General features: G+C 41.6%; 1 protein-coding gene across 1 annotated transcript in view; it reads right to left on the bottom strand.

Annotated features, from left to right (window-relative positions):
• The window catches only part of MYH15 (myosin heavy chain 15), a 45,370-nt gene extending 21,661 nt beyond the window's left edge, over positions 1 to 23,709 (bottom strand). The window contains exons 1-21 of the mRNA XM_036406291.2: positions 23,629 to 23,709; positions 20,608 to 20,756; positions 19,452 to 19,555; positions 18,778 to 18,921; positions 17,190 to 17,346; positions 15,786 to 15,813; positions 14,826 to 14,919; positions 13,544 to 13,561; positions 12,865 to 12,957; positions 11,519 to 11,582; positions 11,328 to 11,426; positions 9,393 to 9,496; positions 8,840 to 8,978; positions 8,160 to 8,278; positions 6,964 to 7,113; positions 6,489 to 6,659; positions 5,217 to 5,396; positions 3,821 to 3,953; positions 1,969 to 2,036; positions 423 to 510; positions 76 to 193 (exon numbers count right to left, since the gene is read on the bottom strand). Coding sequence (XP_036262184.1) covers positions 76 to 193; positions 423 to 510; positions 1,969 to 2,036; positions 3,821 to 3,953; positions 5,217 to 5,396; positions 6,489 to 6,659; positions 6,964 to 7,113; positions 8,160 to 8,278; positions 8,840 to 8,978; positions 9,393 to 9,496; positions 11,328 to 11,426; positions 11,519 to 11,582; positions 12,865 to 12,957; positions 13,544 to 13,561; positions 14,826 to 14,919; positions 15,786 to 15,813; positions 17,190 to 17,346; positions 18,778 to 18,921; positions 19,452 to 19,555; positions 20,608 to 20,701 — 2,165 coding nt within the window. The 5' untranslated portion in view covers positions 20,702 to 20,756; positions 23,629 to 23,709. The remainder of the gene's footprint in view (positions 1 to 75; positions 194 to 422; positions 511 to 1,968; positions 2,037 to 3,820; positions 3,954 to 5,216; positions 5,397 to 6,488; positions 6,660 to 6,963; positions 7,114 to 8,159; positions 8,279 to 8,839; positions 8,979 to 9,392; positions 9,497 to 11,327; positions 11,427 to 11,518; positions 11,583 to 12,864; positions 12,958 to 13,543; positions 13,562 to 14,825; positions 14,920 to 15,785; positions 15,814 to 17,189; positions 17,347 to 18,777; positions 18,922 to 19,451; positions 19,556 to 20,607; positions 20,757 to 23,628) is intronic.
• Positions 23,710 to 23,936: the final 227 nt, after the last annotated feature.

The following is a 23,936-nucleotide window of genomic DNA, read 5'->3' as shown; positions in this document are numbered from 1 at the left end:
TCTGCCATCCAAATTAGGCGACTGAATGGAAGGTAAACTTGAATGGAACAGGAGACAGTCATAGCTCTGCATTACCTTTGTTTGAAGTCAGCATAAAGCACCCTGTTTGGGAAACCCTTCCGGCAAATGCGGATGCCTTCCAGGACACCATTACAGCGGAGCTGATGCAAAACAAGGAATGCATCCATTTCCCCTGCAGGGGCAAAACAAGGCTAAATTAAAAGGAATTTCTCTCCAGGGCTTCATCTTCATTTCACCAAGGAAATTGGAAAATGTGAGATGCCATCTCCTGAGAGAGCAACATGATTGGATTAGGTAGAAAGCGCAGACAGTATTTAAGTACAATCTGGTGACTCAGAAGTAAGTAATAAAATGACAGAGTGAAATATTCTAAAATTTTAAGACCACTGTCTTTTTCCTACCTGGAGTTTTTGATTCATTTGGGATAATGCATCGTACAAAGTGAGGGGCTGTAGATTTTAGGTTAGTCATCAGCTTATTTAAATTTTCCTAGAACAAACACATTAAAAACATTATTAGCTTTAGCGGTTTAGTGGAATTCCAACCACTATTTCTTTGGTTGGCTGGTTGTTAATTTAAGAAGCTCATTTTTCTAAAAATTCTCTGACAAAATTATAAGCTTACCAAAATTATTAGAGAGAAATGTGTTCAAATAAACCAAAGTACAATTAAACATTATTATAGGATTCCACATCAGTTTTAGCAAAGAAGATATGTGTTTTACTTACAACCTCAGAAATTCAAAACCCCAGATGAACAGCAAGCAAGAATCAGCATCATTTGCTGGAGCATTTTAGTAAAGCCAACTGCATCTTTGCCTAGTCACTTCCCCACTCAGTGGGAAGAGCTCACACTTTCCACCTCATAAAGGTGGAAAGCACCACATTTTCCACCTGTTCCTCATAAAGGCTGGGGTTTTGTCTCCTGGTGAAACATTTTCCCTTTATTGGTCTTAATCAGATGTGTCCCACACAGACAGCAAGCTAGCTCAGAAGAAGCCAACCATTCAGTGATCACCAGGCTCTGGGGAAAGTGTTTTGTTCAGTAAGTAGAAAATGGAGACCATGGGAGGTGGAATGCAATGCCATCAGCACAACTGTGCAAACTGCAGAGTCCTCATACGCCAGTCAGGACAACAATCTGAGCTGGGTATTAACAGCTGCTTGTGTGCTGGAAAGTGGGCTTCTATCTGTGGCTTATTAATTATTGTCTGAATGCCCCTTCAGCCACCTTTATACCTCATCAGCTGGTAAGATACAGATCTCTGTTTCCCAATCATACTTCCCATTATTTCTCTTCATGGGAAGTATCTCCAAACAAGATAAAATGGCATGATTAGTGGGCAACTACATCCTTCCCAACCTGAGGTTTACCTGCATTACATCTTCCTCAATGTTACCCATAGAAATGGTAGTAATGGTAAAAAAAGTCGAATAGCCCCATTTTCCCCTCAGCCATGATTCCTAATGATGGCTTCCACCAGGAGCACAGTCCCAGAAGAAGGGAAGAAGGGAATAACTGAGGAAACAAAAGGCTTTATGCCACTTCATTCAACAACTTTTGTTTTCCATTATTTAATCCTAGGATCCAATTACAAGCAGCAACCAGATAGGACTAGCAAATTACTTGTAATCAGTTCCTGTTCCAGAGACAAGTATGAAGCTGTAAACAACAAAATAAGTGATACACGTTGTTGGCTCCATTTTGTGAAACTTTCTCAGATGCAGTAAAAAGAACAATGTCCTGACTGGTCCAAGATGATGAAATGGAGCAGCCCCTGGCATGCAGTTTTAATAGTAGTGTATTTCCTTAGCCAAGGTCAATAACTGTCCAGAAATCAAATTTCAGTCTTGGCTTTCAATTTTTTCCTGTCCATTACAGCCCTTAACATTCTTGTCTTAACTCATTGTCTTAACTCAAACCACCAGGTGTGGAGAGGTTGCAAACCTTGTGCAATGAGGACACTGTTTGGAACGAAGCACCCTTCTTGCGTTTCTTTTCTCCACCCTGGTCACCTAAGGAGAAAAAAAGAAGCATAAACCAATCCATATCTCAGCAAGGGGTGCAGGCAGAGTGTGGAAAAGAGACCATTTTAATAGTGTTGCTCTATTTGACTAAAATACTCTGATTGCTCAAATTTTATACAAGACATTCTGAAAATCATGTGTGATGCATCACACATTTGCAGCTCTCTGTCATAGTTAAGAATTTTGTCAAAGACCACTGTAAACTTTCTGGATTGCATTTGCATTTCAGATCTATGCTTCATCATTTCTTATGCAGAAAAGCCCATAAATATGAATATGGCAGAAAAAAACTTTTAACAAAAGTAATTTGTAGTTTGTTAAAAGCTCCATAGGGTGAGATAATGTAGAAAAAGAAAAACTTGGAGAAAAATAATGCTTACAGAAAATTTGTACTGCACATTTTACTGTATAGAAACCGATTCTCTGCTATGCAGACACTGAACTTGTGGAAGTAAGATTTGTCTAGAATAGAGGGAAATAAATATTTATAGTTTTAGATATAGTAACTTTGCATCCCCTGAATTTTGCTTAAAGCTTTGGAGTCAGAATCACTCAGGTTCTCCCAAGGAATGCTAGTTTCTGACAAGACCTTTACAAACTTTCACAGGTTCATGACAGGACCCAAAAATGTACAGCAGCTGCTGCAGCTTTCTTAAGCAGTGGGCCATTAGATCATTCCCAGGAGATCTGTCATTGTGTCACCTGTCAACATAAAAGGAGAAGTGAAGAGTGAAATGTGCTTGATGCAATTATCCACAGGCTTTTCCCCTTCAGAAGGTGATACTGCTGAGAGTGGAAAAGGCTAATCTGGACAGGCTGCTCCTTTCTCCTGACACCAAAGAAAAGCAAGGCAGTATTCAGACAGACCAGAATACCCACAGGCAAATAAGCAGTTAGTAGTATGCAAGGATTTGCTCGTGGCAGGATGTTTGCTATTTACATTCGGCTACATCTCATTCCCATTACGAAGTCTTCAGCCTGCTTGCTTCCTAGGGAAGTGTTATGTGATAAATGACAAGAGCATTTCTTGAAATGGGGTTTCTGATAACCAGGCTGTAAGTGATTGCAACTTCAGGGCATAAAAGCTACATCTTTATAATGAATACCAGTTATCTACCTAAGATCAATTTTCTGAATGTTTGCTACTTGTCTTCTCACAAATATAAGAGTTCTATGTAAAGGATAGAGATTAAATATGTCCTCAGATATACATTATTACATTGTACATTAGTACAATGTACATTGTCAAATAAAAGAAAAACAGCAGCAAGCAAAAAGGAAGACATATTGGCAAAGCCTTCTACAGTGGCCAATGTGGGATGGTGTTCTGGTACCTTCAGTGTGTACTTGCCACTAATCCAATAAAATATTCCAAAACTCCCTCTTAAACTTGGTATTTCTTATTTATTTCAGGGGGGGCTAGCAAGGAGTACTAGAGCATGTGAAACAAGAGCTGTTCTTTTTCATTGGCATTTATGTACACAATCTTTTGTGCAACACTGCATATCTGAGCACTTGCACACTCAAATTCCCACTGGATAATTCACAACACAGCTTTCCTTGCTCAGAGGTACTATACATTCAACCTAGCTGAGTTAATGGTCTCCTTCCTATAACTGGCAAACTCCTAGAGCTTCTGTGCACATCTAAATAATTAGTCACTGCCCCATCTAGCATTGAGGCAATTGCAGTTGAGAGAATTGCTTAGTTTCTGAAATTCATTCCCAAGCACACATCCCATAACCCAAAGGAAGCCCATGTGAGCTGCTTACCACTGTCAGCGCCAACGTAGCTTTCAAACAAGCTTGCCAGGAGCTTGTTGGAGGATTTCTGGAAAATGCCTACTACGGTTTCATTAAGTGGGTCCTTGTTCTTCTCAAGCCACCCAATGATGTTGTAGGGAACCTACAACAAGGCATTGAAAACAAACCAGAGGTTGCCAGTGTTCCCCTCAGAGCAGCCAGCAGTTCTTTGCAGTTCAGCTTGAAGCCAATGACTTTTTGTGAAGAGCTGTTCTCAAAGCAGTACCAGCTGCCCTGGTTTTCATCACTTCCTCTCCAGTTCTCTGCTTCTTAATTCCCAAACCTCTCTTCCTAATAATTAGCATGTGAATTCCACTCACTCCTTCCAAACTACTTGGTCCCTAACATCTTCTCATGGACTCATGTGGTTATCTGCGAAGATACCATGTGGCATTGGTGTCCCAGGAACGCTATTAAAAAGTGCTGAAGTATAAATCACACAAGTCATAATTTAACTTCAAAATAGCATTCTACACTGGAATAATTAGGGTTTTCTAATGGAATCTTAATGATTACAAACTAACTCCAGGACTCTGCCACAGCTCTGTTTAGTGGGAAAATATGTTCCATTATCAGTACCACAAGGGAATAGAAATTCGAATTTTCTCTGCTGAGTGCATTAACAACTGCAGCTAAGTACCAAAATCAGCATCATTTCTTTTAATAATTACAAAATTAGCTTAATGCTCAATTATAATTTGAAATTAACATCATCAGGTAAATTCCTGCTCTGCTATGCAGGCTTCTTATCTATTGTAGTTTGATTAAAAAATTCCTGTGACCCTCTCAAATTATTTCTGCCTATCTGCTCTAAAAACAGGCTCAGGTATCACAGTACTGGATTATGCTCTCGTTCACCTCATCAAGAGTGAAACTGTAAACTGAACCACCACATCAAAGCTAACCACACTTCCTTTTGCTATTTTGACACACTGGTCCTAAAATGAGTAAAAAGTGATATCATTTTTTTTTAACCGTCCCTTGAGTTAAAGCAGAAATTAGTTCATTTTTCCAGGAAATCAAAGTGAAAAGTTACATGCTGCTGCTGTTTAATTACTAGACTTACTCAGATTGGAGGAAAAGTGATAAAGGCAAAGCAAGGCATACTTTCAGCAAAAGTACTATTAGCCCTCCTCAATTTATTTCATTCTATGGGTACATCTAAGGAGCCGATGTCCTGGAGTCTGGTGGCATCTTACTCTGCTGCAACACTTGTGCAGAGTGAGTAGATATTTGTTTTTACTCCTCATCTTTCCTTTCTTCCCCTCTTTCTTCATCCTTCCCACCCTCCTTTGTTGTGTGCTACAGCCGAACCCCACCTGAAAGACCCCTGATACAAAGTTTGCCTGCCAGCAGAGGAACTTACTGCACCAGCATAATGAAGGAGTTCAAAGTGGGCTTCATATTTCCTTTTCTTATCAGGCCTGGGCTTCTGTAAATTGGGTGACTTGCCAAGATGGTTGTCGTAGAGTTTGGATTTGAATGTCATATCTGTGGCTTTTGGGAACATGCACTCCTCTTCAAGGATAGACAGGATTCCCAGTGGCTGTGGATTTAAGAGCATCTTTGTTGGGAAATGTTTAGGCTACCTGCTTTCAGTAGCTATGCAGCCTGTAAGTTTTATCTGATGGAATGTTAAGCCTGCAAAATTTCTTCTTAACCTGAGGAAGAAGTTTTTGACTATTCTGTTAAAACAGTAACCACCCCATTGACTATTTAGTATGTCACCTTTGACTGTTCAGTATGTCACTTCTGCCTTAGAAGGCTTTATGATGGCTTCCAGAAAGAGTTTGATTTATCTTTCAGGGCAGCTGGACCAACTAGCATTTTATCATTCATGTCTCAGGAAGAGATGAATGAACCTCATAGCACTGGTAGATTGGTTTTGAGGGATTAGGATCATGCACACATATCCTGCCCTTGGACAAGAAAGTGATCAAATAGAAGACCACTGAATAATCAGACTTTCTACTTCTGCTGTTACAAATTTCCTGCTAATGCAAGATGCAAAATTTCATGGTTCCTCACAGATCAGCAGGGTTAGATACTGTGCCATAAAACATGGCAGAAAGAGATTATAACAAAGACAGGTTATACAGCAGAGGACAGCTGTCCCCACCAGGACCACATTATACTCCCAAAAAAAGGGAAAAGGAAAGGCATATCCCATGCTGAGGAAGTGATGAGAGGTTTCTTTCCTTTTCAGGGTAGAAAGAACACAAAGGACTTTGCACATCAGCATGTACATCCCCTGTGAGAAAGAGGAGTCTCACAGGAGATGTAGGGGCACAAGACTGAAAAATTGCATTTGCCCTGAAAAGCTGACGAGTTTGATGTTAATCATATGTGGTGCAGACTAAACAGAGGAACAGCAGGGACAGAGAAAGAGAAAAGTGCAAACCAGGGAAGATGATACAGCCATAGAAATTACCAGTTACAGCTTGTTGGCTGCTGTTGGCTCTTTAAGGCAGAATTCCAAAGGTAAAGCTGAATGGCCACAAATACTGATTTTCCTTTGATTCTGTATTGCAGGTAGAAAGGCAAGAAACTTGTCATGCTGTTTATCCTACTCTGTTCACTGGGCCATGAAGACACATCCATCAGTGTATTCAGTGAATGCTCCTTGGCATGTACGTACCTTCTCGATTAGATCAATGCAGGCCTGCAGGTCCATGCCAAAGTCAATGAATACCCACTCAATGCCTTCCTTCTTATACTCTTCTTGCTCCAGGACAAACATGTGATGATTGAAAAACTGTTGCAGTTTCTCATTAGTGTAATTGATGCACAGCTGCTCAAAGCTGTTAAACTGCAGAAAGAGAGAAAAAATAAGCATTTTCATTGCAGTTAACTTGGTGGAACAGCAAGAAGGAAACTGTTTACAGCCCAAAGCATATGAGATGTTGTTCCCAGGAGCTATTGGCATGTCCAGCCAAGTGGTTTTTATATCTATTAATGAAAAAAACCCCAAACATGTAAAATCAAACACATTATTTGCCTTATGGCTTTCTCAGCCCTTTGCCTTCTGTTCATTTAGAAAGAGAAACACCCAACCAAGAGCTATCTCTTGGCATCTTTTATGCCTTCCAACCAGTCCTCACATTAATACTCACATCAAAGATTTCAAACCCAGCAATATCCAAGACTCCAATGAAGAACTGTCTTGGCAGCTTAGTGTCCAAGGTCTTGTTGATACGGACCACCAGCCATTTGAACATTCGATCATACACTGCCTTAGATAAGGCCCCAACAGCATACAGAACCTAAAATACATGTTTTAGAACACCGCAGTGGGAAATAAAATTCACTGGGGAACACAAAGATTTTGGTGCAGTAGACTATTTTAATGTCTGTGTACAGTTTAAATAAAATTTCCCAATGCTTTGTATAATCACCAAGGTATAGTTAATACAACACAGTTTCTCTTATTATCTCTGCTGAATTTCATTCAAATAACTGCTAAATATATGGATGTCTACCAACACGTATGATAAAGTGCTTGTGAAGCACATCTTGGGAACAGCTAGACAGCAAGTTCCAAATGTTTTAATCCATTATAAGTTCTGTGGAAGTAAGGTAGCAGAAACTCACAGGCCAGAAGCCAGCTATGATGTCCAGAGCTACTGCCAGAGAAGGGTGGACGGATGCTATGGCATGAGCAGGCAATAGGAAAAGTCTGTCCAAAGTATCTTCTTTAGCCTGTGCACATCTGCATCATCAGGATACACCTCTCTGTAGTGGTTTTCTACTTTCTGAGCCTGTAGCACAGGCTGTCTTCAAACAGCAACTTTTATTGTAACCAAAACGCTGCAGCATCTTCTATAATATTGCTACAGCTGCAGCATAGCAACCCAAGGACTCCTTTTCCCTTAAATTAGGAGATAACTTTAAGTGGATATTGCCTTTAGCTGATTGAGGTCACACAGAGATTAAAAATTACACGAATAATGAATGAGCGATGAGTGAATAAAGAATCCATGGCTCAAATCTTCTAGGTAACTATCCTCATTCAGAATTAGCTATCAATCCCCATGTGGTTTTACTGCACCTGGTTTCCTGGACTGTTGCTAACACATCAGAAAAACAATTCTATCAGAAGTTGTGCTGGACAGTGTTCCTTTGTCAGTCTCTTCCCTGGTTTCCCTCAATTTCACCATGTATTTCCCCAAGTTTAGGCATATAAAATGAAAAAAGGTACTAGAGGCTCATGTTAATATTTCTAGCAGCTCTCTGTCTCTCTGAGATGTTACAGGCAAATCCTCTAGGCTTGCAGGACATGTATTCAAATATCATGAAACTGTCTCCTTACCTGTTCAACACTTTGACCTTTGGTCACATACTCATTGCCAACTTTCACTCTAGGGTGCAACAAACCCTTAATCAAATCAGAGGAGTTGATTCCCATCAGGTAGGCAGCTTTGTCAGCACCTGGTCAGGAGATATAAGGTTTCAATTGGTTTAAACTTCTACATGGAAACATGCCCAGCTAAAAAAACCATGGTTTTGAAGTACATTCACTTCAAAAGACAAATTGATAAAAGCCTGATTTGTGTTAGGTATGCCTGTACTCTCCCTTATGGAAGGTCATCTGACTACTTTATTCCCCAATTGCTGCAAGAATCTCACTTAAGAAACTCTTTAGGTTTAGGGAAAAGATCATATCTCCACACAGGTTATAGACAGTTTTAAGTGTATGACAAAATAAAGAAGCAGGACCTGTAATCATGAAAGAGAAAGTTAAGGCAGCAGGATTTCACAACCATTTTGTGCAAATGGTCTCAAACATGGCATTTGATCCTGTTAGTCTGGCTGTGCTCATCTCATGCTGAGTAAGGTTATCCACCACTGAATAAGCCTGTTAAAAGTACAGCACTCTTGGCTGATCAGAGTGTGCAAGAACAAAGCAAACAGGCAGCTGCTTCCTCAGCATAGTGCCTGGTACATGCCAGACTTTTGAAGCTGAGGAGCAATTTTAGGTGTTATTCTTACTTTCAGTGCCATCAGCCTCTGCCTGCTCTTCTCGGGGTCTTTGCTTGAATTTCATATTCCCAAAGTGCATGATGGCACCTGTGAGCTTGTAGGAACCAGCCTTCTCATCAGGCACAAATCCCAAGATGTCCATGGCTTGCTGAGAAAAGGAAACACAGACATGTTGTCACTTTCCTGCTCAAAAGCAGTGGTGGTTGCAGTCCCACAATCTACCTTTGCAGGGTAGATATAACTATCCTGCCAAGGGGTGTTATCACCCAAAGCAGCCACTGGAACACCCTGAAGACCCAGCAGTGGCAGGGGACCTAGGGGAGAGCTCTCTTCGTCTAGCATTTTATATATAAAAGTTATAAAAGGTGGACATTACATGGAGCAAGGCCAGATTCGAAAGTGTAACAGTTTACCAGACCTTGTGCTTCACAGTCTGAATGTAGTTAAGACCCAAGCCTGCTTTTGCTGTAGTCCAACAGTTTCAGGGACAGAAGTCAAGCTCCTCCCAGTAGTCTTCCTCCCCTGATCTAGGAAACCCAAAGTCATATCCATACAGACTTACATCTGTTGCCAACAGCTCTTCTCCATCGTCCAAGTTGTCCACTGTAACCACTCCTTGTGAGCAGAAGTGGTAGTCATATGGGTTGGTAGAGATCAGGAGCATGTCTGTAAAAGAACTGCCAAGGTCAAAACCGCCGTCCATTCAGGTTATCCTCAGAAATGGGGATGGAAAAATCAAATGTAACCTACATTTGTCTCTGCACTACTGCGTTGTTTTGTTGTTTTTGTTTTAATAATTGCAGGGCAGAAACCAGAAACTCTCCTATTCTACTATGTTAGTCTGAAGTTGAAAGAATATGGAAGTACTGCATATTAGCATCTTCTGTGCATACACATCTATTGAGCATGTATTGCAGCATATTGAGTCCATAATTTCCTGCATAGTCCTACTTTTTGCCTCACATGCTTTTAGGGGTAAAAATCCCATCTAAATAGAGAGGAGAAAAAGATTTTAGTATGATCCAAGACAGGGAGTATGGGCATGGCTCTCCTTTTTTATAACAGACGCAGAGAAGAGTGACTTCCAGCATCATTTGCAGAAGACACTTGGCTTTTGATAAACAAAAGACAGAATATGGCTTGGTCCATTGTCATTCCTTCATATCAAAACCCCAAAATGCGGAGTTGTTGTCCACAAAGCTAGCTGCCTCTAAAAGTACAGGCAGAATCCTGCTTCCTTAAATCAACTGAAAGTTTCACCCACATTCCCCAGACTGAGATCTGGTCTAGATTTGAATCTTTTTTATGCAGGCACACACCTCTACAAATCTAAATATGTGGCTATCAATAAATATATATCATATATCATAAATAAATGGCTATCAATATATGTTTATATGAAATCTTATTCTCTATAAGCTTGTCTTACTTTGCTATGTAGTCACTCTGATATAAATGACTTTATAGTTATGTTCATCCATAGTTATTGATATTAATACTTATCCATATTTAGATATGGATGTGTTTATATACAAGCACATATATTTCTTGTCTACAAAACACACGCCCCTGTTGGTTTCAGCCTCTTCAAGAGTCTGCAGACATGTTCCTGCTGGCCAGAAAGGTGTGTGCTGTTGTGGAGCACACAGAGAGTTTGTGAGAAACAGAGCATTTTCCCAGCACAGGGATTCTCACAGGAATCTCAGTGCAAAGCTTCCTTGAAATCTTTCCCGTAATTGCCATTAATTAGGCCATGTAAAGCTTAGAGTATTAGGGATTTGACCACGCACTGTTAGGATAGTAAGACCTCAAAAGAGATTATGATTGCTATGGCTTAGTGGGGGTGTAGAAGAGCAATGAAGTGACCCTCCAACATATTTTACAGAATCTGTTCCTTCAGAGCACAAATTAAAGCCAGCAAACCACGTCACTTAAATAACCAGTGAAGGTTTTATTCAAAGTATCTCAGCCTCTCTCCGCCCTTCTCCAGCGGGTCTGTGGGACCATGCTGAGCCAGAGGAAGCTTGAAAGGGGTAATCACCACATAATCAGCAGCAGGCAGCTTTGAACATTCTCTCCTGCTACACAACATGCTGGAATGTCAGTTTTGTCACTTGGGACAGAAAGAGGAAACTATGTGGAAATCTGGATAATTAAAGTTTTATCACCATAAATGCTTTGGAGGCATAGCATTTTCCAGATGTTTTGACACCTTGGATTACACAAATTCAGTGTGACACTTTTTGCCTTTATAGTGCTGTTTTAAAAGTCCTGCCTGAGTCTTATTCCCATTAGATTAATCTGTAATAAAAGAAAAATGGTCTCTGCTGCTGCCACTGGAACAACATCTCTAAAAGATTGTATTTGACAGTGGAAGTTCAGATTCATCAAGTGGAAGCATAAGGGTCTTTCTGCACATGGGTTTGCCTCCTAACCCCTTATCCACTGTCTATTCAGTTTTAGGCTCTTAAAAGCTGTGGATCCACACAATGCTTACCTAGTAACTCTGGTTTCTTTCCTGACAGGATCTGGTAGAAGATGTGATAGTCTCTTTCACCAGGTTGCTGGAAAATCACTCGGGATTTCTCCAATAAATCTAGTCACACAAAGGAAAATTCAGTGAGAAAGGGTCTTGCAGCTTTCAGATGAGCAATTGTATTTTTTAAAAGGAGAGAGTTTGCTGCTTACAAATCTCAATATCAGCAGATGACAGCTTGCCTGTAGTTCCAAAATGTATTCGGATAAATTTACCCTAATTCACACAGAAGAATATTCTAATTAGTACAGATAGTATACACAGAGGGAAACAAAGAATGCAGTTTGAAGGCAATCATTTGGCCCAAAGAATCAATTTATGCAAACTCTTTGGCTTTGCACAGGCATATTTTCAATGAAAAATATCAAACAATGATATTACTGTCTTCCAAGCCTAAATCTATACATAGAGCTATGTAATCTGCTTGTGGAGAAAGGATAACAGTGTACTTATCTGCCAGGCAAAGATATGGCAAAGCATACAGCTTCCAGTTGCATGATGCAGGTTTACTGTAATGCAGGACTCAGAGCATTAAGCCTGGGCTTAAGACACACAGGCTCCTTTTTTGGCTTCTCCTCATTTGCAGTCCCAACTTACATGCACCTATTTATGTCAGAAGAGTGCTGTGATTTTACACAGCTTTGCCCATTACATTTACATATCCATCTCTCCCAATTCATAAAAAATTAGTAGTTTTTATTTAGTTTCTTATATTCAAACACACAAAAATAATTAATTTCGCTTCCAGCTGACAAGCTCCTTATACAACTGTGTAGCTTTACAGATGCTTACAACCTCAGGTCCTCTCCACCCCTTCCAATTTAATTTTTAACAGGATTTGTTAGGGAAGCATGGGCTCCAAATTCAGGCTTGTCATCCTTATGCCATTCCTTTCGGACCTCTCAGACAATGTCACCCAAATGTGGCAGAGGCAGAGGTCCCAAGAGGATTGCTCTCCTGCCAACCTAATGGAGAGGAGGAGAGTCCCAAGGTGATGGCAGCACGGAGGGACAAGCAAGGATAGCTTACTGAGCCAAAAAGGGAAACCTAATGGCTCAAGGATAGGAGTACTGCTGCAGGGTGGGTTGGCACAGGGGAGGATGTGGGAGGGAGCAGGCGCTGTGCTGTATTTCTGACACTTAGTGGCAAAGTACAGCTGCTATAGGAAGGGAGAAAGACAGCCGAGTGGAAAAAGGGGTAGGAAAAAAATGCAGACGCAATTCCGAGGAAGATCTACCACTGCTGTTAAAAAGGCTTCCTAAAACTGGGTTTTGATTTTCTTCTGTTCATTTTAAACAATGTAAACAGTTTAAACAATTATTCTAGCTTGATCTTTATATCTCTTCAGGTTTTTGTTAGATCCTACTATGTTATTTTTCCACTCTGGAAATCCAATAATTTTAATAGGAAAAATGCAATCTAAGAAGGGATTATGACATAGGTATTATTAACTGGCCACTGTTGAATAAGACGTCCCTGGATGATGCTGTAGACTTACGAAACGTGAGGAATTGTCATTTCTCAGGGTTTTGGCATTTCCAAAAGCTTCTAGGGCTGGGTTTGCTTGAATGATTTGATCCTCCAAGGTTCCCTAGAAATGAAGGTTGAAATACTATTGAGAAACCTACAGGCCACATCAGCTGTCAGCTCTAGCTCAGCCATGCATTCACTTACAGAGCTGAGCCTATGTGGCAAAGTGATTTATTTAGCTTCACCCCAGGGGTGACACAATGTGAATGGCAGAACACTGAGACCATCAGTCAATTATGAGTGCATTAAAAGGCCTCAAATATTCTGCTGCTCCCTACTGTTTGGCTTTGTAGATTTATATCTTGTGCGATCTGCATGTGAGAGAAATCACCTAGTGTACTGGGAGCATGTGGGGACATCTGAGGAATGAGGAATGTGTGTAGGAGAGGGCCACTGAAGACAGTGACAAGCACTAGAATGCATTTGATTTAACATTCGGGATTCATGGAAATGAGAAAAGCTTTAACTGTTGCTTGCACAGAGTTCAGTTTGGGAAGTGGATAACTTTTCCTGCCAAGGCTCCTGGGATCGTTCCCTATCCCCCCCGGGAACCACACAAAGTGAAATGCTGAGGCTCATGGCACATCTGACAGAGCCCAACACCAATTCTGCAAGGCAAAAATAAAACAGCAAAGCTGATGACTTACCCCAGTTTTCGTAGCTGGCTGTTGACAAAATAGGAACACAATGGAGAGAAAAAAGAGAGAGAATGTGAATACTAACACAGAGAACAATATAAAATATAACAATTAGCAAGGTTAGCTATCTCATGGGCACCAACACACCAGCAGTGTGGCTTTTACTTTACATTCACGATACATCACAATGGTGCAATACCAGATATTGCAGCTGGAAGATGTTTCATGTAGTTTATCAGGTCAGGCTGCATTTTCATCACCCTTTTTTACCCCAAAATTATCCAAAAGTTCAAGTGGGGCACAATCTTATTGCCTAGAACTTGTCTGTCTGCATTTACGCTCTTTTATTCTTGCTACCTAGCAGCAGTCTCTTTTCTCTGTTCACTTAGTGGGTGTTTTGGTCTATCATAGGACATCTCTGGAGCAAAACCAGGTAGATTTCTGCAGTGGAAGTCCAAACAGTAAGCTTGGGACGGGAGTACCAGTGTTGCATGTGCACAGCAGGTTTTAGACACCACAATAAGCACCAGCCTCATTGCATGCAGGAAGCTGGCTCTGGACAACTCAACCATTTCTTAAAAAAGCTTTGAAGGCCTCAGGAGAATGTATATTAGAGTTTGATGACGTGAGTTCTGCACACAGACTTGAAGCATGGCTGAAATTTTGGCCTTATAAATACAGTTCACAGGAATCAGTTAATTCACCACAAAAGAGCACTGAACCCTTCAAGTGCAATGAAGCTCATAGCAAATAAGCTCATAGAAACACAAGATAAAAAGCAGCATGAATGCAGTATTCATTGTAACCTTAGAGAGCACTTATAAGCAGCACAGCACTTATCCAAACAGAAATACAGAAAAGCTGATTGAAAAAATATCTTTTGTGAAAGCAATCCTTTTTTTGTGGACAAAAAGGCTTTCAATGAAACAGATGTTTTGATGAGAAGTTATAATCCTAGTCTTTTTGAAGACTATTTTCCATTTGAAAAAAAATAAATCTTATTCTTTACAGCCTCTTCATCTTTTGACCAGTTTTAACACAATCAGAAGGATATTTAGCACACACAAAAACTGAAACTCCTGAGGAAAAAAAAAAAAAAAAGTGGTATCAACAAGCATCTGTCCAGAACCAGGGGTGGTGTTTCTGCTCCATCTGGAGCGTGGTAAGTTCATGTGTGCCTTTCTCCTTTCAGAACAGCATGCTCTCAGTCTGCAGTCTCCTGTGGTTAGTTGTACACAAGAAAGAGGGGAACCTTGGGAGTCTGAAATGAGTCAGCCAGCAGCAGACTTACATTCTTTTTACCAGTTTCACCCAGGGCTGCCACTGTGGCAAAGTACTGAATGACTCGTTTTGTGTTGACAGTCTTGCCAGCGCCGGATTCTCCGCTAGAGGAAAGGAGAAGAAAACAAAACCATTGCTCAAACAGCTGCAACTCATCCTTTTAAACCCTGTCCAGCCAGCTCCTCCTGTCAAGACTGTTCTCAGACTCTCTGACTCTGGTGCCTGCAGCCTGTTGCTCAGCCATTTCTGTGGAAATACCTCAAACTGACTGAATGAAGGGGTGCAGTCCTATGAGAGCAGTAACTCATTCTTCATACAGCTGAGCTCAGAAGTCCTGCGCAAATCCACCCTACACCAAGCTTCTTTTAGGGACGTGAAGTTTAATTACAAACATCCAGACTAACTCCCTAGAGTACACGGATCTACAGTTAATGAGCTAGGAAAAGCAGAAGAAAGCTGCAGTTATTTGCCAGCATTACCCAAGAGCACTTGTAACTTTGTAGAGACACCCAAGTCTCCATTCTTTCATGCTTGCCGGTAAACATCACACCATCAAGGCTCTTTTGTGCCTTGATCATCTCTCCCTCTTTAGATGTATCTACACAACACTCTGAAACATAACTCTCAGCAAGAGTAACCACACTGAACAGGAGTCCTCTGCATCCAAAGATGACAGCCACAGAAAGGCTAATCCTGCAAGGAGCAGTTTTAATTGCCTGCTGAGTTGTTTTCATGCCTAGATGGAATGTTCACCAGATGGGGATCAGAAGTGGGCCAGACTCCATCAAACCTTTAGCTACTCCTTTCTCATGGAGGTCAAGTTAACCATCAGATGGCCAAATTGACAGTTACTTGGTTCCAGGCAACTTAGCTGAGATTTTAAGAGTCAACTTGCATTTTATCAGGGTTTTTTTCTTCAAAGTTTTTCACAACAACAAAGTCTCAAATCAGTCAAAAAAGAAGAACTTACGTGATCAGCATAGACTGATTCTCCCGATCTGTGAAGGGGAAAAAAAGAAAAAAGAAAGAGAAACTAAGTAGGGTGTACAAATCACTTATTATAATTGCAAATGGGTACCAGAATCAGTCACGCAAGGACAGGAGAGAATCACATGAAGCAAAGACAGAAAGGTAAAAACTGGCTAGAATGATTTCCAGAAGTGCGGGTTCCAGCCCTGCCCTGAATCCTTCTCTTGTGTTTTGCTCAAATTGATAGTAAATACCTGTCAGTTGAACACATTCATCTGTGTCTGGGAAACTATAATAAAGAAAGTAATTTCCTGTTCTGAAAACATTTATTCTCTTACTCTTGAGTGTGTCTTTGCTCATGTCTGATCTTTCTGCTCGTGCAATACTAGATCAACCCAAGTAATTTTGCTCTTTTTTTTCACTGGCTGTTCCTTAAAATGCATGTGTATTCTCTTCAGCTGGCCATGCTACTGGAATTAAGCAGTCTATTGTCCACGCCTAATTGCCTGATCAGAAACAAGCATTTATTAGAACACTCTCCAACCCTAATATATTATTAATCATGTTCAGAAAACGCTAAATCATGGCAGCTTCCCAAGTCAGTAAGCCTAAATTCCTCATTTCTTTTTATAATTCCAGTCGTCATGGCAGGCTACATATTGAGGAGCCTTATCTGATAAAACAGCATCTCTGCAGCCAGACACACATTCCCTCTGTCCGGTGCTTTTTGTCCTCTCACAAAAAGGCACTTTTTCATTTTTTTAAAAGCAAGTGTCAGCACCATGTGTTCTGATCAAGTCACTTTTGGATTTATCCTGGTGTGAGCACATCGCTGGTGCCCTCTGCTGATAAACTCCTTTTTCCCCAGTAATGCCAGGATCAGGGCAAGGAAATTTCACAGGAAAATCTGGAGTTCACTGCCATGGATCGGTGCCCAGAGCTGCAGCAGCCGCCACAGGTCAGGGTCACAGCAGCAGTGTGGCAGGGCCAGTGTGACAGCCACAGGGCTGGCCTTCACCGGCCTGTGAATGCACACATCTCGCCGGCATCGTGACACGGAGTGCAAACTGACTGGAGGGCTGCTTTTCAGCTTGGGAAAGCACTAACAGACCTTTGGGACCTGGCCTCATTTCTGGATTCACTCAGCTCAGACAGCTAAATTTGTGCATCTGACAGATGGTTACCAGGAGTGCCACAGGAACAGGCAGGGCAGTTTAGAAATGAAATAAATGTATGTATACACACTTGTATATAAAATCATCACAGACTGCCAAGCCCCTGTTGCTTGTGGACTATTTTTGTGTTTGTTCCATGCTGCAGAAGCTCTCACCCACTTCCCTGCAGCACAATCACAGCAGCCTGACTGACGAGGAGAAAGCTGGTGGAGGCAGGCAGTGGCACTTACTCCGCAGCATGTCGTGGTACGCATTGTCAGCGATGGAGAAGATGTGGGGAGGAGCCTCCGAACGCCGCTTGCCTTTGTACGCAGCAACTACCTCCGCTTTGTAGACAGGCAACCACTTGTAGGGGTTTATGGTCACACAGAATAAACCAGAGTATGTCTAGAGAGTAACACAAAGCCAGGGTGAAAAAATTTATTCAAGTGATAAGGCAAAAAGTCTTGGTTAACCAAGCAGGATGTGGCATTGCCAGCTGCTGATTTAGGCTTGAATTCTGAATTGAATTTCAGACTTCCTAAGTTTCGGAAATTACTGATCTTCTAAGTGACTTCCTAATTGCAATTCATACCAAAACTACAGATATTGAACAGTTTTCAAATGGGGAAAAAGGATTTTGAGGTGCCAACCTGAAATGGAAACATCATCTTCAGTAAAACAAAAGAGCAGCAAATAGACTTGTGTCTGATTTTGTCCCTTGCTGCTCCATGGGAGTTACTTCCTCTTGAAAATAGACATTGCAATGGAAAGTCACAGCTTCCCTGTTTGAACTCCATTTCTAGGAGGAGAAACAACCTCCCATTATTAATTGTATGCAAGAACCTCTAGACAATTTCTGGTGGGTGTTCAAAGAGAAAAAACACATGATAGTGTTGTGCCCCAAAGCTGTGGAACCTTTTTCAGCTTTTGGAGATGCCAAGTTGGTAAAAATCTCTTTATAGTTGCTCTTTGGATGATATACATCAGTTCTCTGGGGCCTGGTCACTCCGAGGAAGAGCGAGCTTTGAGTTGTAACTCCAGGCAATTGGTGTCAGCTGGTAACTTTTCAAGTACTTAGCCCAGCTTGGAGAGATATCTTCAAAGAAACCCAGTTATCATATGGGCACAATCACTATATGCACATAGATTATAGAATTCAACTAAGTTCTAAAAGTTTCAGGTGAAATCCAGGTCCCTTCCCCTAAAAATAGCATTAGGACATGCTCCTGAAGGGCCTTGGCATGAATCCCCTGTCCTGTTTTCTAGAAAGAAAAAGAATCCACCCCTACCAGTAAACGGATTAAGGCAAGATGCCAGTTTAATTTTCTGCCTATACTGATCTGCAAACAAAGCTATGCTTTAGGCCCTACATGTTCATACAGAGGTTATTAGAGAAACACAGAAAATGTTTGACAATCAGAATTTAAATGGGTAATGTTGGATTTACTCTTCTGATGAACACCAAAATACAGACCTGGGGTTGGCTGGAAAAACCAGTGGATTCCTTTGGCTGATTTAAAACACAATTGAATGCAGCTAACTGGGAGCAAAAGAAATCCCCATGGCTAGCGTTGACATAGATTAATATAAGAAGATGAAAAATAAACTGGATCTCCCCACCACCTTGACTTAAAAAAAAATGTTCCCCACCACCCCTTTCCTAGGCAAGCAAGCAAAACTAAGGAGCCAGGCACTATCTTATTCATTCAGTTTTGTGTTTGTATTAAGTTGACCCTCACTTTTGTGATTTATCAGAGTTGTAAAATGAACATGTTCAAGCACGATGTCAGCACTTGAAATGCAGGTCGCTAAATCCACCCCTGCAATGGCCCTTACATAGATCATCCAGTTGCTGTAGCGTTTCCTCAGGTTGTACAGCACAGACGCCTCGTTCAGGTGGGTCAGCATTGACATGTCCTCAATCATGTCGAATTTGGGAGGGTTCATGGTCTGCACGTCATCTTCTTTTATAGTCATGGTCTGCAAAGACAAACAATTACAGCAACACTGGAAGACACTGGGATTCTCTGTTGCTTCACACACTTTATGGAAGAAAATATATTTTTCCCTCAGCAGAGGGAAGCTCTTCGGGTCAATCTCTGCCTATGTGTGCAATACCGTGTGTTTCCACAGGTATCAGAAGAATGGGGGAAGGCTGAGATGATAAAAGTAGGAAGTACAATGCTAAGGCTGCAAAAGAAGCCATGAAATTTGGCTAGAGCCTGGGTTTTTAGCTCTGTGCACCAAACCAGAACTGTCTGGTTGCAAACCTCCTGTCACAGCCCTCCCCCAGCTGCGCGGTGGCTGATGCTCACCCACCCATGACTGCATTGCTGGTTTTCCCTTGGTGGTTTTTCATGTGTTATCCTACCCTGAGCTGGCATCAGTTACTGAGCCTTCCCATTCACAGCCCATCTCATGAAACAGGCAACTGAACTGAAACAGGAACAATTCTGTAGCTTGCAGTTCTGGCCTTGTTAGTCACAGATCAGACAAAACCAGTTTTGTACCCTTCCATCTGTTGTCTGCACGGTCACTTTGCCTTCGCTGGTTTCTGTAATTTCAGCTTCAACGTAAGCTTTCTTTTCATCAGGAACCCAACATTTCTTCTTCCCTGTGAAATTAAGGAGACTGAGGGTTCACAGCCTTGCATCAAACAGCAACACCATGCCTAGCTAAGTGAGATTGCTGGACTACTTTTTCTGCAGAAGTGACACAAAACCTCTGGCATTGCAGCAGATTGGCAGTGCTGGGAAGCTGTGTGATGAAGCAGAAGGCATAGGGCTCCCAAATGTTGTCTTCCTTTGAAACTACTGCTCGGCTTCCTCTAGATCCTTCTAGCACAAGGTGTCAAAATATTTCACAAATGCTGGCTAAGCCTCAGCCTCCATGGAAAATCCATAATCATTATCACCAGTGTGCAGATGGAGGAACTGAGATTCAAGCCCAAATTAAGGCATTTGCTAAAAAGTCACACAGAGAATTTCAAACTGTTCAAGGAATCCAACCCACATTATTCAACTGCCATCTATCAGATTTAACCTTATTCCTTCTCATTCTTCTGAGTATTGTGTTGAAAAATAGCAATATTAATAACTCACATTTAGTAATGTATGTGCCTTTTTAGAGTTCGGAGCAGCTGCACAAGATTTTAGGTCTTAAGTTACAGCAACTGTTGTGAATAGTAAAAGGCCGCAGTTGTTGATGAATTCACACTTACTACTAAACCTCAGGGCTCATAGAAACTCGTTTAATGAAAAATAAATTATGGGGAACTAAAAGCTAACATCACATTATTATGCAAGCTGCAAAGCAAATATGACATCTAGTCAGGCCAGAGAAACATCAATGTCTGTTGTTTTTCTCTAAAGCTGACAGAGAGGTTATTCCCCTTTTAGCAGAGCAGTACCATACACCTTGCTTCTAAATCTAGATAAACACTTACTTGTCATAGATTGTTTTTAATTGTTACTGTCTGGGAGTTTTTAATAGTTTTGCAGAATAAAGGAACCCAAATTTGGTTGAACCAACATCAGCAGCACAGCAGTGACAACGGAGGCTTTGCATCCTGCTTTGCTCTACATTTCTTTGACTCCATTCATATGTAACCCTTACCCCTCTGAACCAGCCCCAGGCAGCACAAAGGGCTGTGAGTCTGCAACTCACCATCGAAGGCCACGGTCTGAGCCTTCATCAGCTCCTTCTCACTCTTTCGGAGGTAGGGAGCAGCCTCCCCAAACTCTGACATATCGACCATCATCTTGGCAAGGGTTTAAGGTGGCACAGCTCACAGAGGAAAAAGAAAGGCACCCAGTCTACCAAAGAAAGAGGGGAAAAAAACAAAACAATCATCTATTCCGTGAACAATGTCAGGCAATATAAAAAGCTCAGCATAACATGGCAGGTGGCTGATCAAAGGGATGATTAATGTTAAACACAAATGCCTAACACAGATTTGGGACTAGACTGCACTTTTAGTGAAACCCTTCCTTGCCTCAGTTTATTAAAAGTCAGACAGGTCTTGAAGGCTTCTAAACCTCAACACTGGTCGCAGTTATCTCCACAGGAAGATTTTGTCTCTTTTTTGTGGCACATATGGTGCTTAAGAGCAGGAGGGACACTTGAAGCTGTGATTTTAAAAACCACTTAGCAGGAGCCTCCTCTGGCCCCTTTCAAAATCGCCTGGAGCAAAGGTATGCTCTCCCGCAGGTCTCCCTGGGTCTGTGCCCTCTGCCGAGCACCATCTCAGGCAGGCGTTTTCTGGGAAACAAGGAGCAAGACTTCGCTGCTGCAAAGCTGCAGGGATGTATGCCCACGCTCGCACTGCAGAAAGTCAGCACTGGAGCTGGAAACAGCTCTGCTCCCTGCACTTCTCCGATTCAGGAATTAGCATGACAATGAAAACAGGACTAACACGGCTCTGGGAGGTCCTGTGCTGGTGCTGCTCCCTCTGAATTCACCAGGCTGGGCATCTCCCTGCAGTAGGGCATGGCTTAGGGCAAGTCTATCTGGAGAATTGGTGCAAGGGCTTCATATGTTTTCAGATTGCTTTCAGTTTATCAATCCAGTTTAATACCTACACTTGTTATCTCAAATGACAAGGGCACAGTGTTTAGGAGTCTTTTTTCATGAAAGAGAGGGCAGGGGACATGGGTCTCAGTGAGACTAATTTGCTGTGTTTGTACAGCCAAGTAATTAATTTGTTTTGTACTCTCTAAAATCATCAAACAGATATGATGGGTTTCTTTTTTTATTTATTTTTGAGATTTTTTTACAGACTTAGACATAAATACTTACACACACATAAACTACTCAGCATGTTTCCCAGCCCTTGTCTAAAAGAAGTTGCACTGCTACAAGGTGTACACACACAATTTTAGAATTCCAGGGATTTTTGTTTGTTTATTTGTTTGTTTGGGTTTTCTAAGTCAGGACACCATTTGACTACCATTTAAAGCTGCATAAGTGACCCTCAGGTTAATTTCTTCCCTTATTTTATTTACTGTGCAATATCCAGGCCAGCTGGATAAATTTTCAAGACCCCTATCAAGACAGACACTGTAGTCTTTCAAAATTTAATTCAATTTATTTCTAACAAAATCCTGGTAGAGATAAAAACTCCTCATCAACCAAGGCAGATTTTTTTTCAGCATGTTCCTCCTAGGGAACATAAAGCCCTAAGACAGCAGAGTTGCCAAAGCGTTACATCCAGCCCTCTCCCGATGCTGCAGTAAAAGCTTGATACCTTCTGTCTTGTTGCTGTAGAGCAAAAATTTTCTTTCTCAGAACTAGCCTAATTTTTTTTCTAGATTTTTAAGTAATTTTTTAAACCTTAATCTTTTTAAAGATTAATCACATACATAAGCACAAGAATCACCAATTATTTAACATCATCTGAACTGGCTAAAATTCCCAGCTGGAGACACAACTCAATGGCAGAGACTCTCTCTCTCTGTGTCTCATCTCTAGTGGAGCAATGAAATCACATCAGTTCAGACATTTAAACAGAAACATCATTAGAGCACATAAGTGTAATTTCACATTAAATGTGCAAATGCCAGAGGGGCCCTCCAGTGTTAATCTCTAGGACCCAAGGCAGGTTCCCACAAGTCCTAGAATGCACTAAAGTGCTCTGAATCACTTTTGTGCAACCTGGCTCCATTTGCAGACCTCCTAGGGACAGTTCCTCAGCTATCACCTCCTTATCTCTTCCTTTTTTCCCCCTCATGTTCAGGGTGGACCCTACAGCGAGTATGTTGTGGTGTAAAGCAGCATTCTGGCAGCTGGGAGAGAATCCTTTTCCTTCAGCAGCCTGGGTGTTTGGAGTTACGGCAGAGGCTGGAGCCCAGGCTGTGCACACCTTGCAGTGCAGAGAATTCATTGAGGCAATTCCATCAGCAGATACAAGAAGTGGGAAATTTTGTTTTGTTATGGATGCAAGATTATTTTTAAAATGCAGAATAGTTGGGAAAGACAAGGCTAAAGCTAAAGGTGTTCCCTTTCAATCTGTTGTAGCCAACAACAGAAAGAGCCAGCCCTTGTATATCAGCTATAGGAGAGCCTTGAAAATGCCTGCTCCCTGTGGAAAGCCTATACTGTTACATAAAGTGAAGTGGCATGCCCAGGACCAACAATTTGATGGTGCATCCAGGCTTGGATAAAAGGGACTTTGTCTTTACTGGGGCTGTTGAAAGTGATTGTAGCACTAAGGGCAGGCAGGGATAATGCAATAGCAACTGCAGTGGCACTGCCTGGCCTGGAAAGGGAGCCCAGTAATGCTCCAAGGGTTGTAACTCAGGCTGGATTAAAGAATGCCTTGAACCAACAAGCTGCTTAAAATTGCAAATTGCAAATAAACCATCATCTCTCACAGATGATAGGGAAGGCAAAAAGATGACTTGCAGGCACTGGCTAATCATTTCACTCAGATGCATAATTACAGGGGACCTGACACTTCCCTAAGTGGTTATTCTGGCTGGTTAAATGAATGCACTGATGTTAGAGAAGAAACACGTATTTGCTATTCTACCATTCGAGCAGCATCCTACAGTGACTACCACAGGCTAGATATTTACTGATACTACTGCTAAAACTTTAAGCCACATGAAAACCTTAATCATATCAAACCCACTGTACAGTGTTAGAGCAGAGCACCCACACTTAAAAGCGAGAGAGGTTGGTACTCACCCTGGAGGGCACACAGAAAGTGTCACGACTCTGCCTGGTCCAGGCTTTATATGCTGCTATCTCAAGGTCACTGCTGATAACTGTTTAAAGGCATCTGCAGTTTTCCCCCATGCCTATATTTGTCTGCTGGATCCCAGCTGAGGAGACAATGCCCAGGGAGGGGACACGTGGCTGTGCCCTGACGAAGGGAGGCAGGAATGTCAGTGAGGAATGGCACTCTTGGTCCCACCACCCCTCACCATGCTTTCATTCTTGCTCCATGACTTCATGGAAGAAGCCTTTCCTGCTTCTGTGTTTTCACTAGGGCA

Source organism: Molothrus ater, chromosome 2, assembly GCF_012460135.2.
Source record: "Molothrus ater isolate BHLD 08-10-18 breed brown headed cowbird chromosome 2, BPBGC_Mater_1.1, whole genome shotgun sequence".
In the NCBI taxonomy this organism is placed as follows: Eukaryota; Metazoa; Chordata; class Aves; order Passeriformes; family Icteridae; genus Molothrus; species Molothrus ater.
The sequence above is the reverse complement of the archived record's forward strand: the minus strand, read 5'-3'. Positions and strand labels throughout refer to the sequence as shown.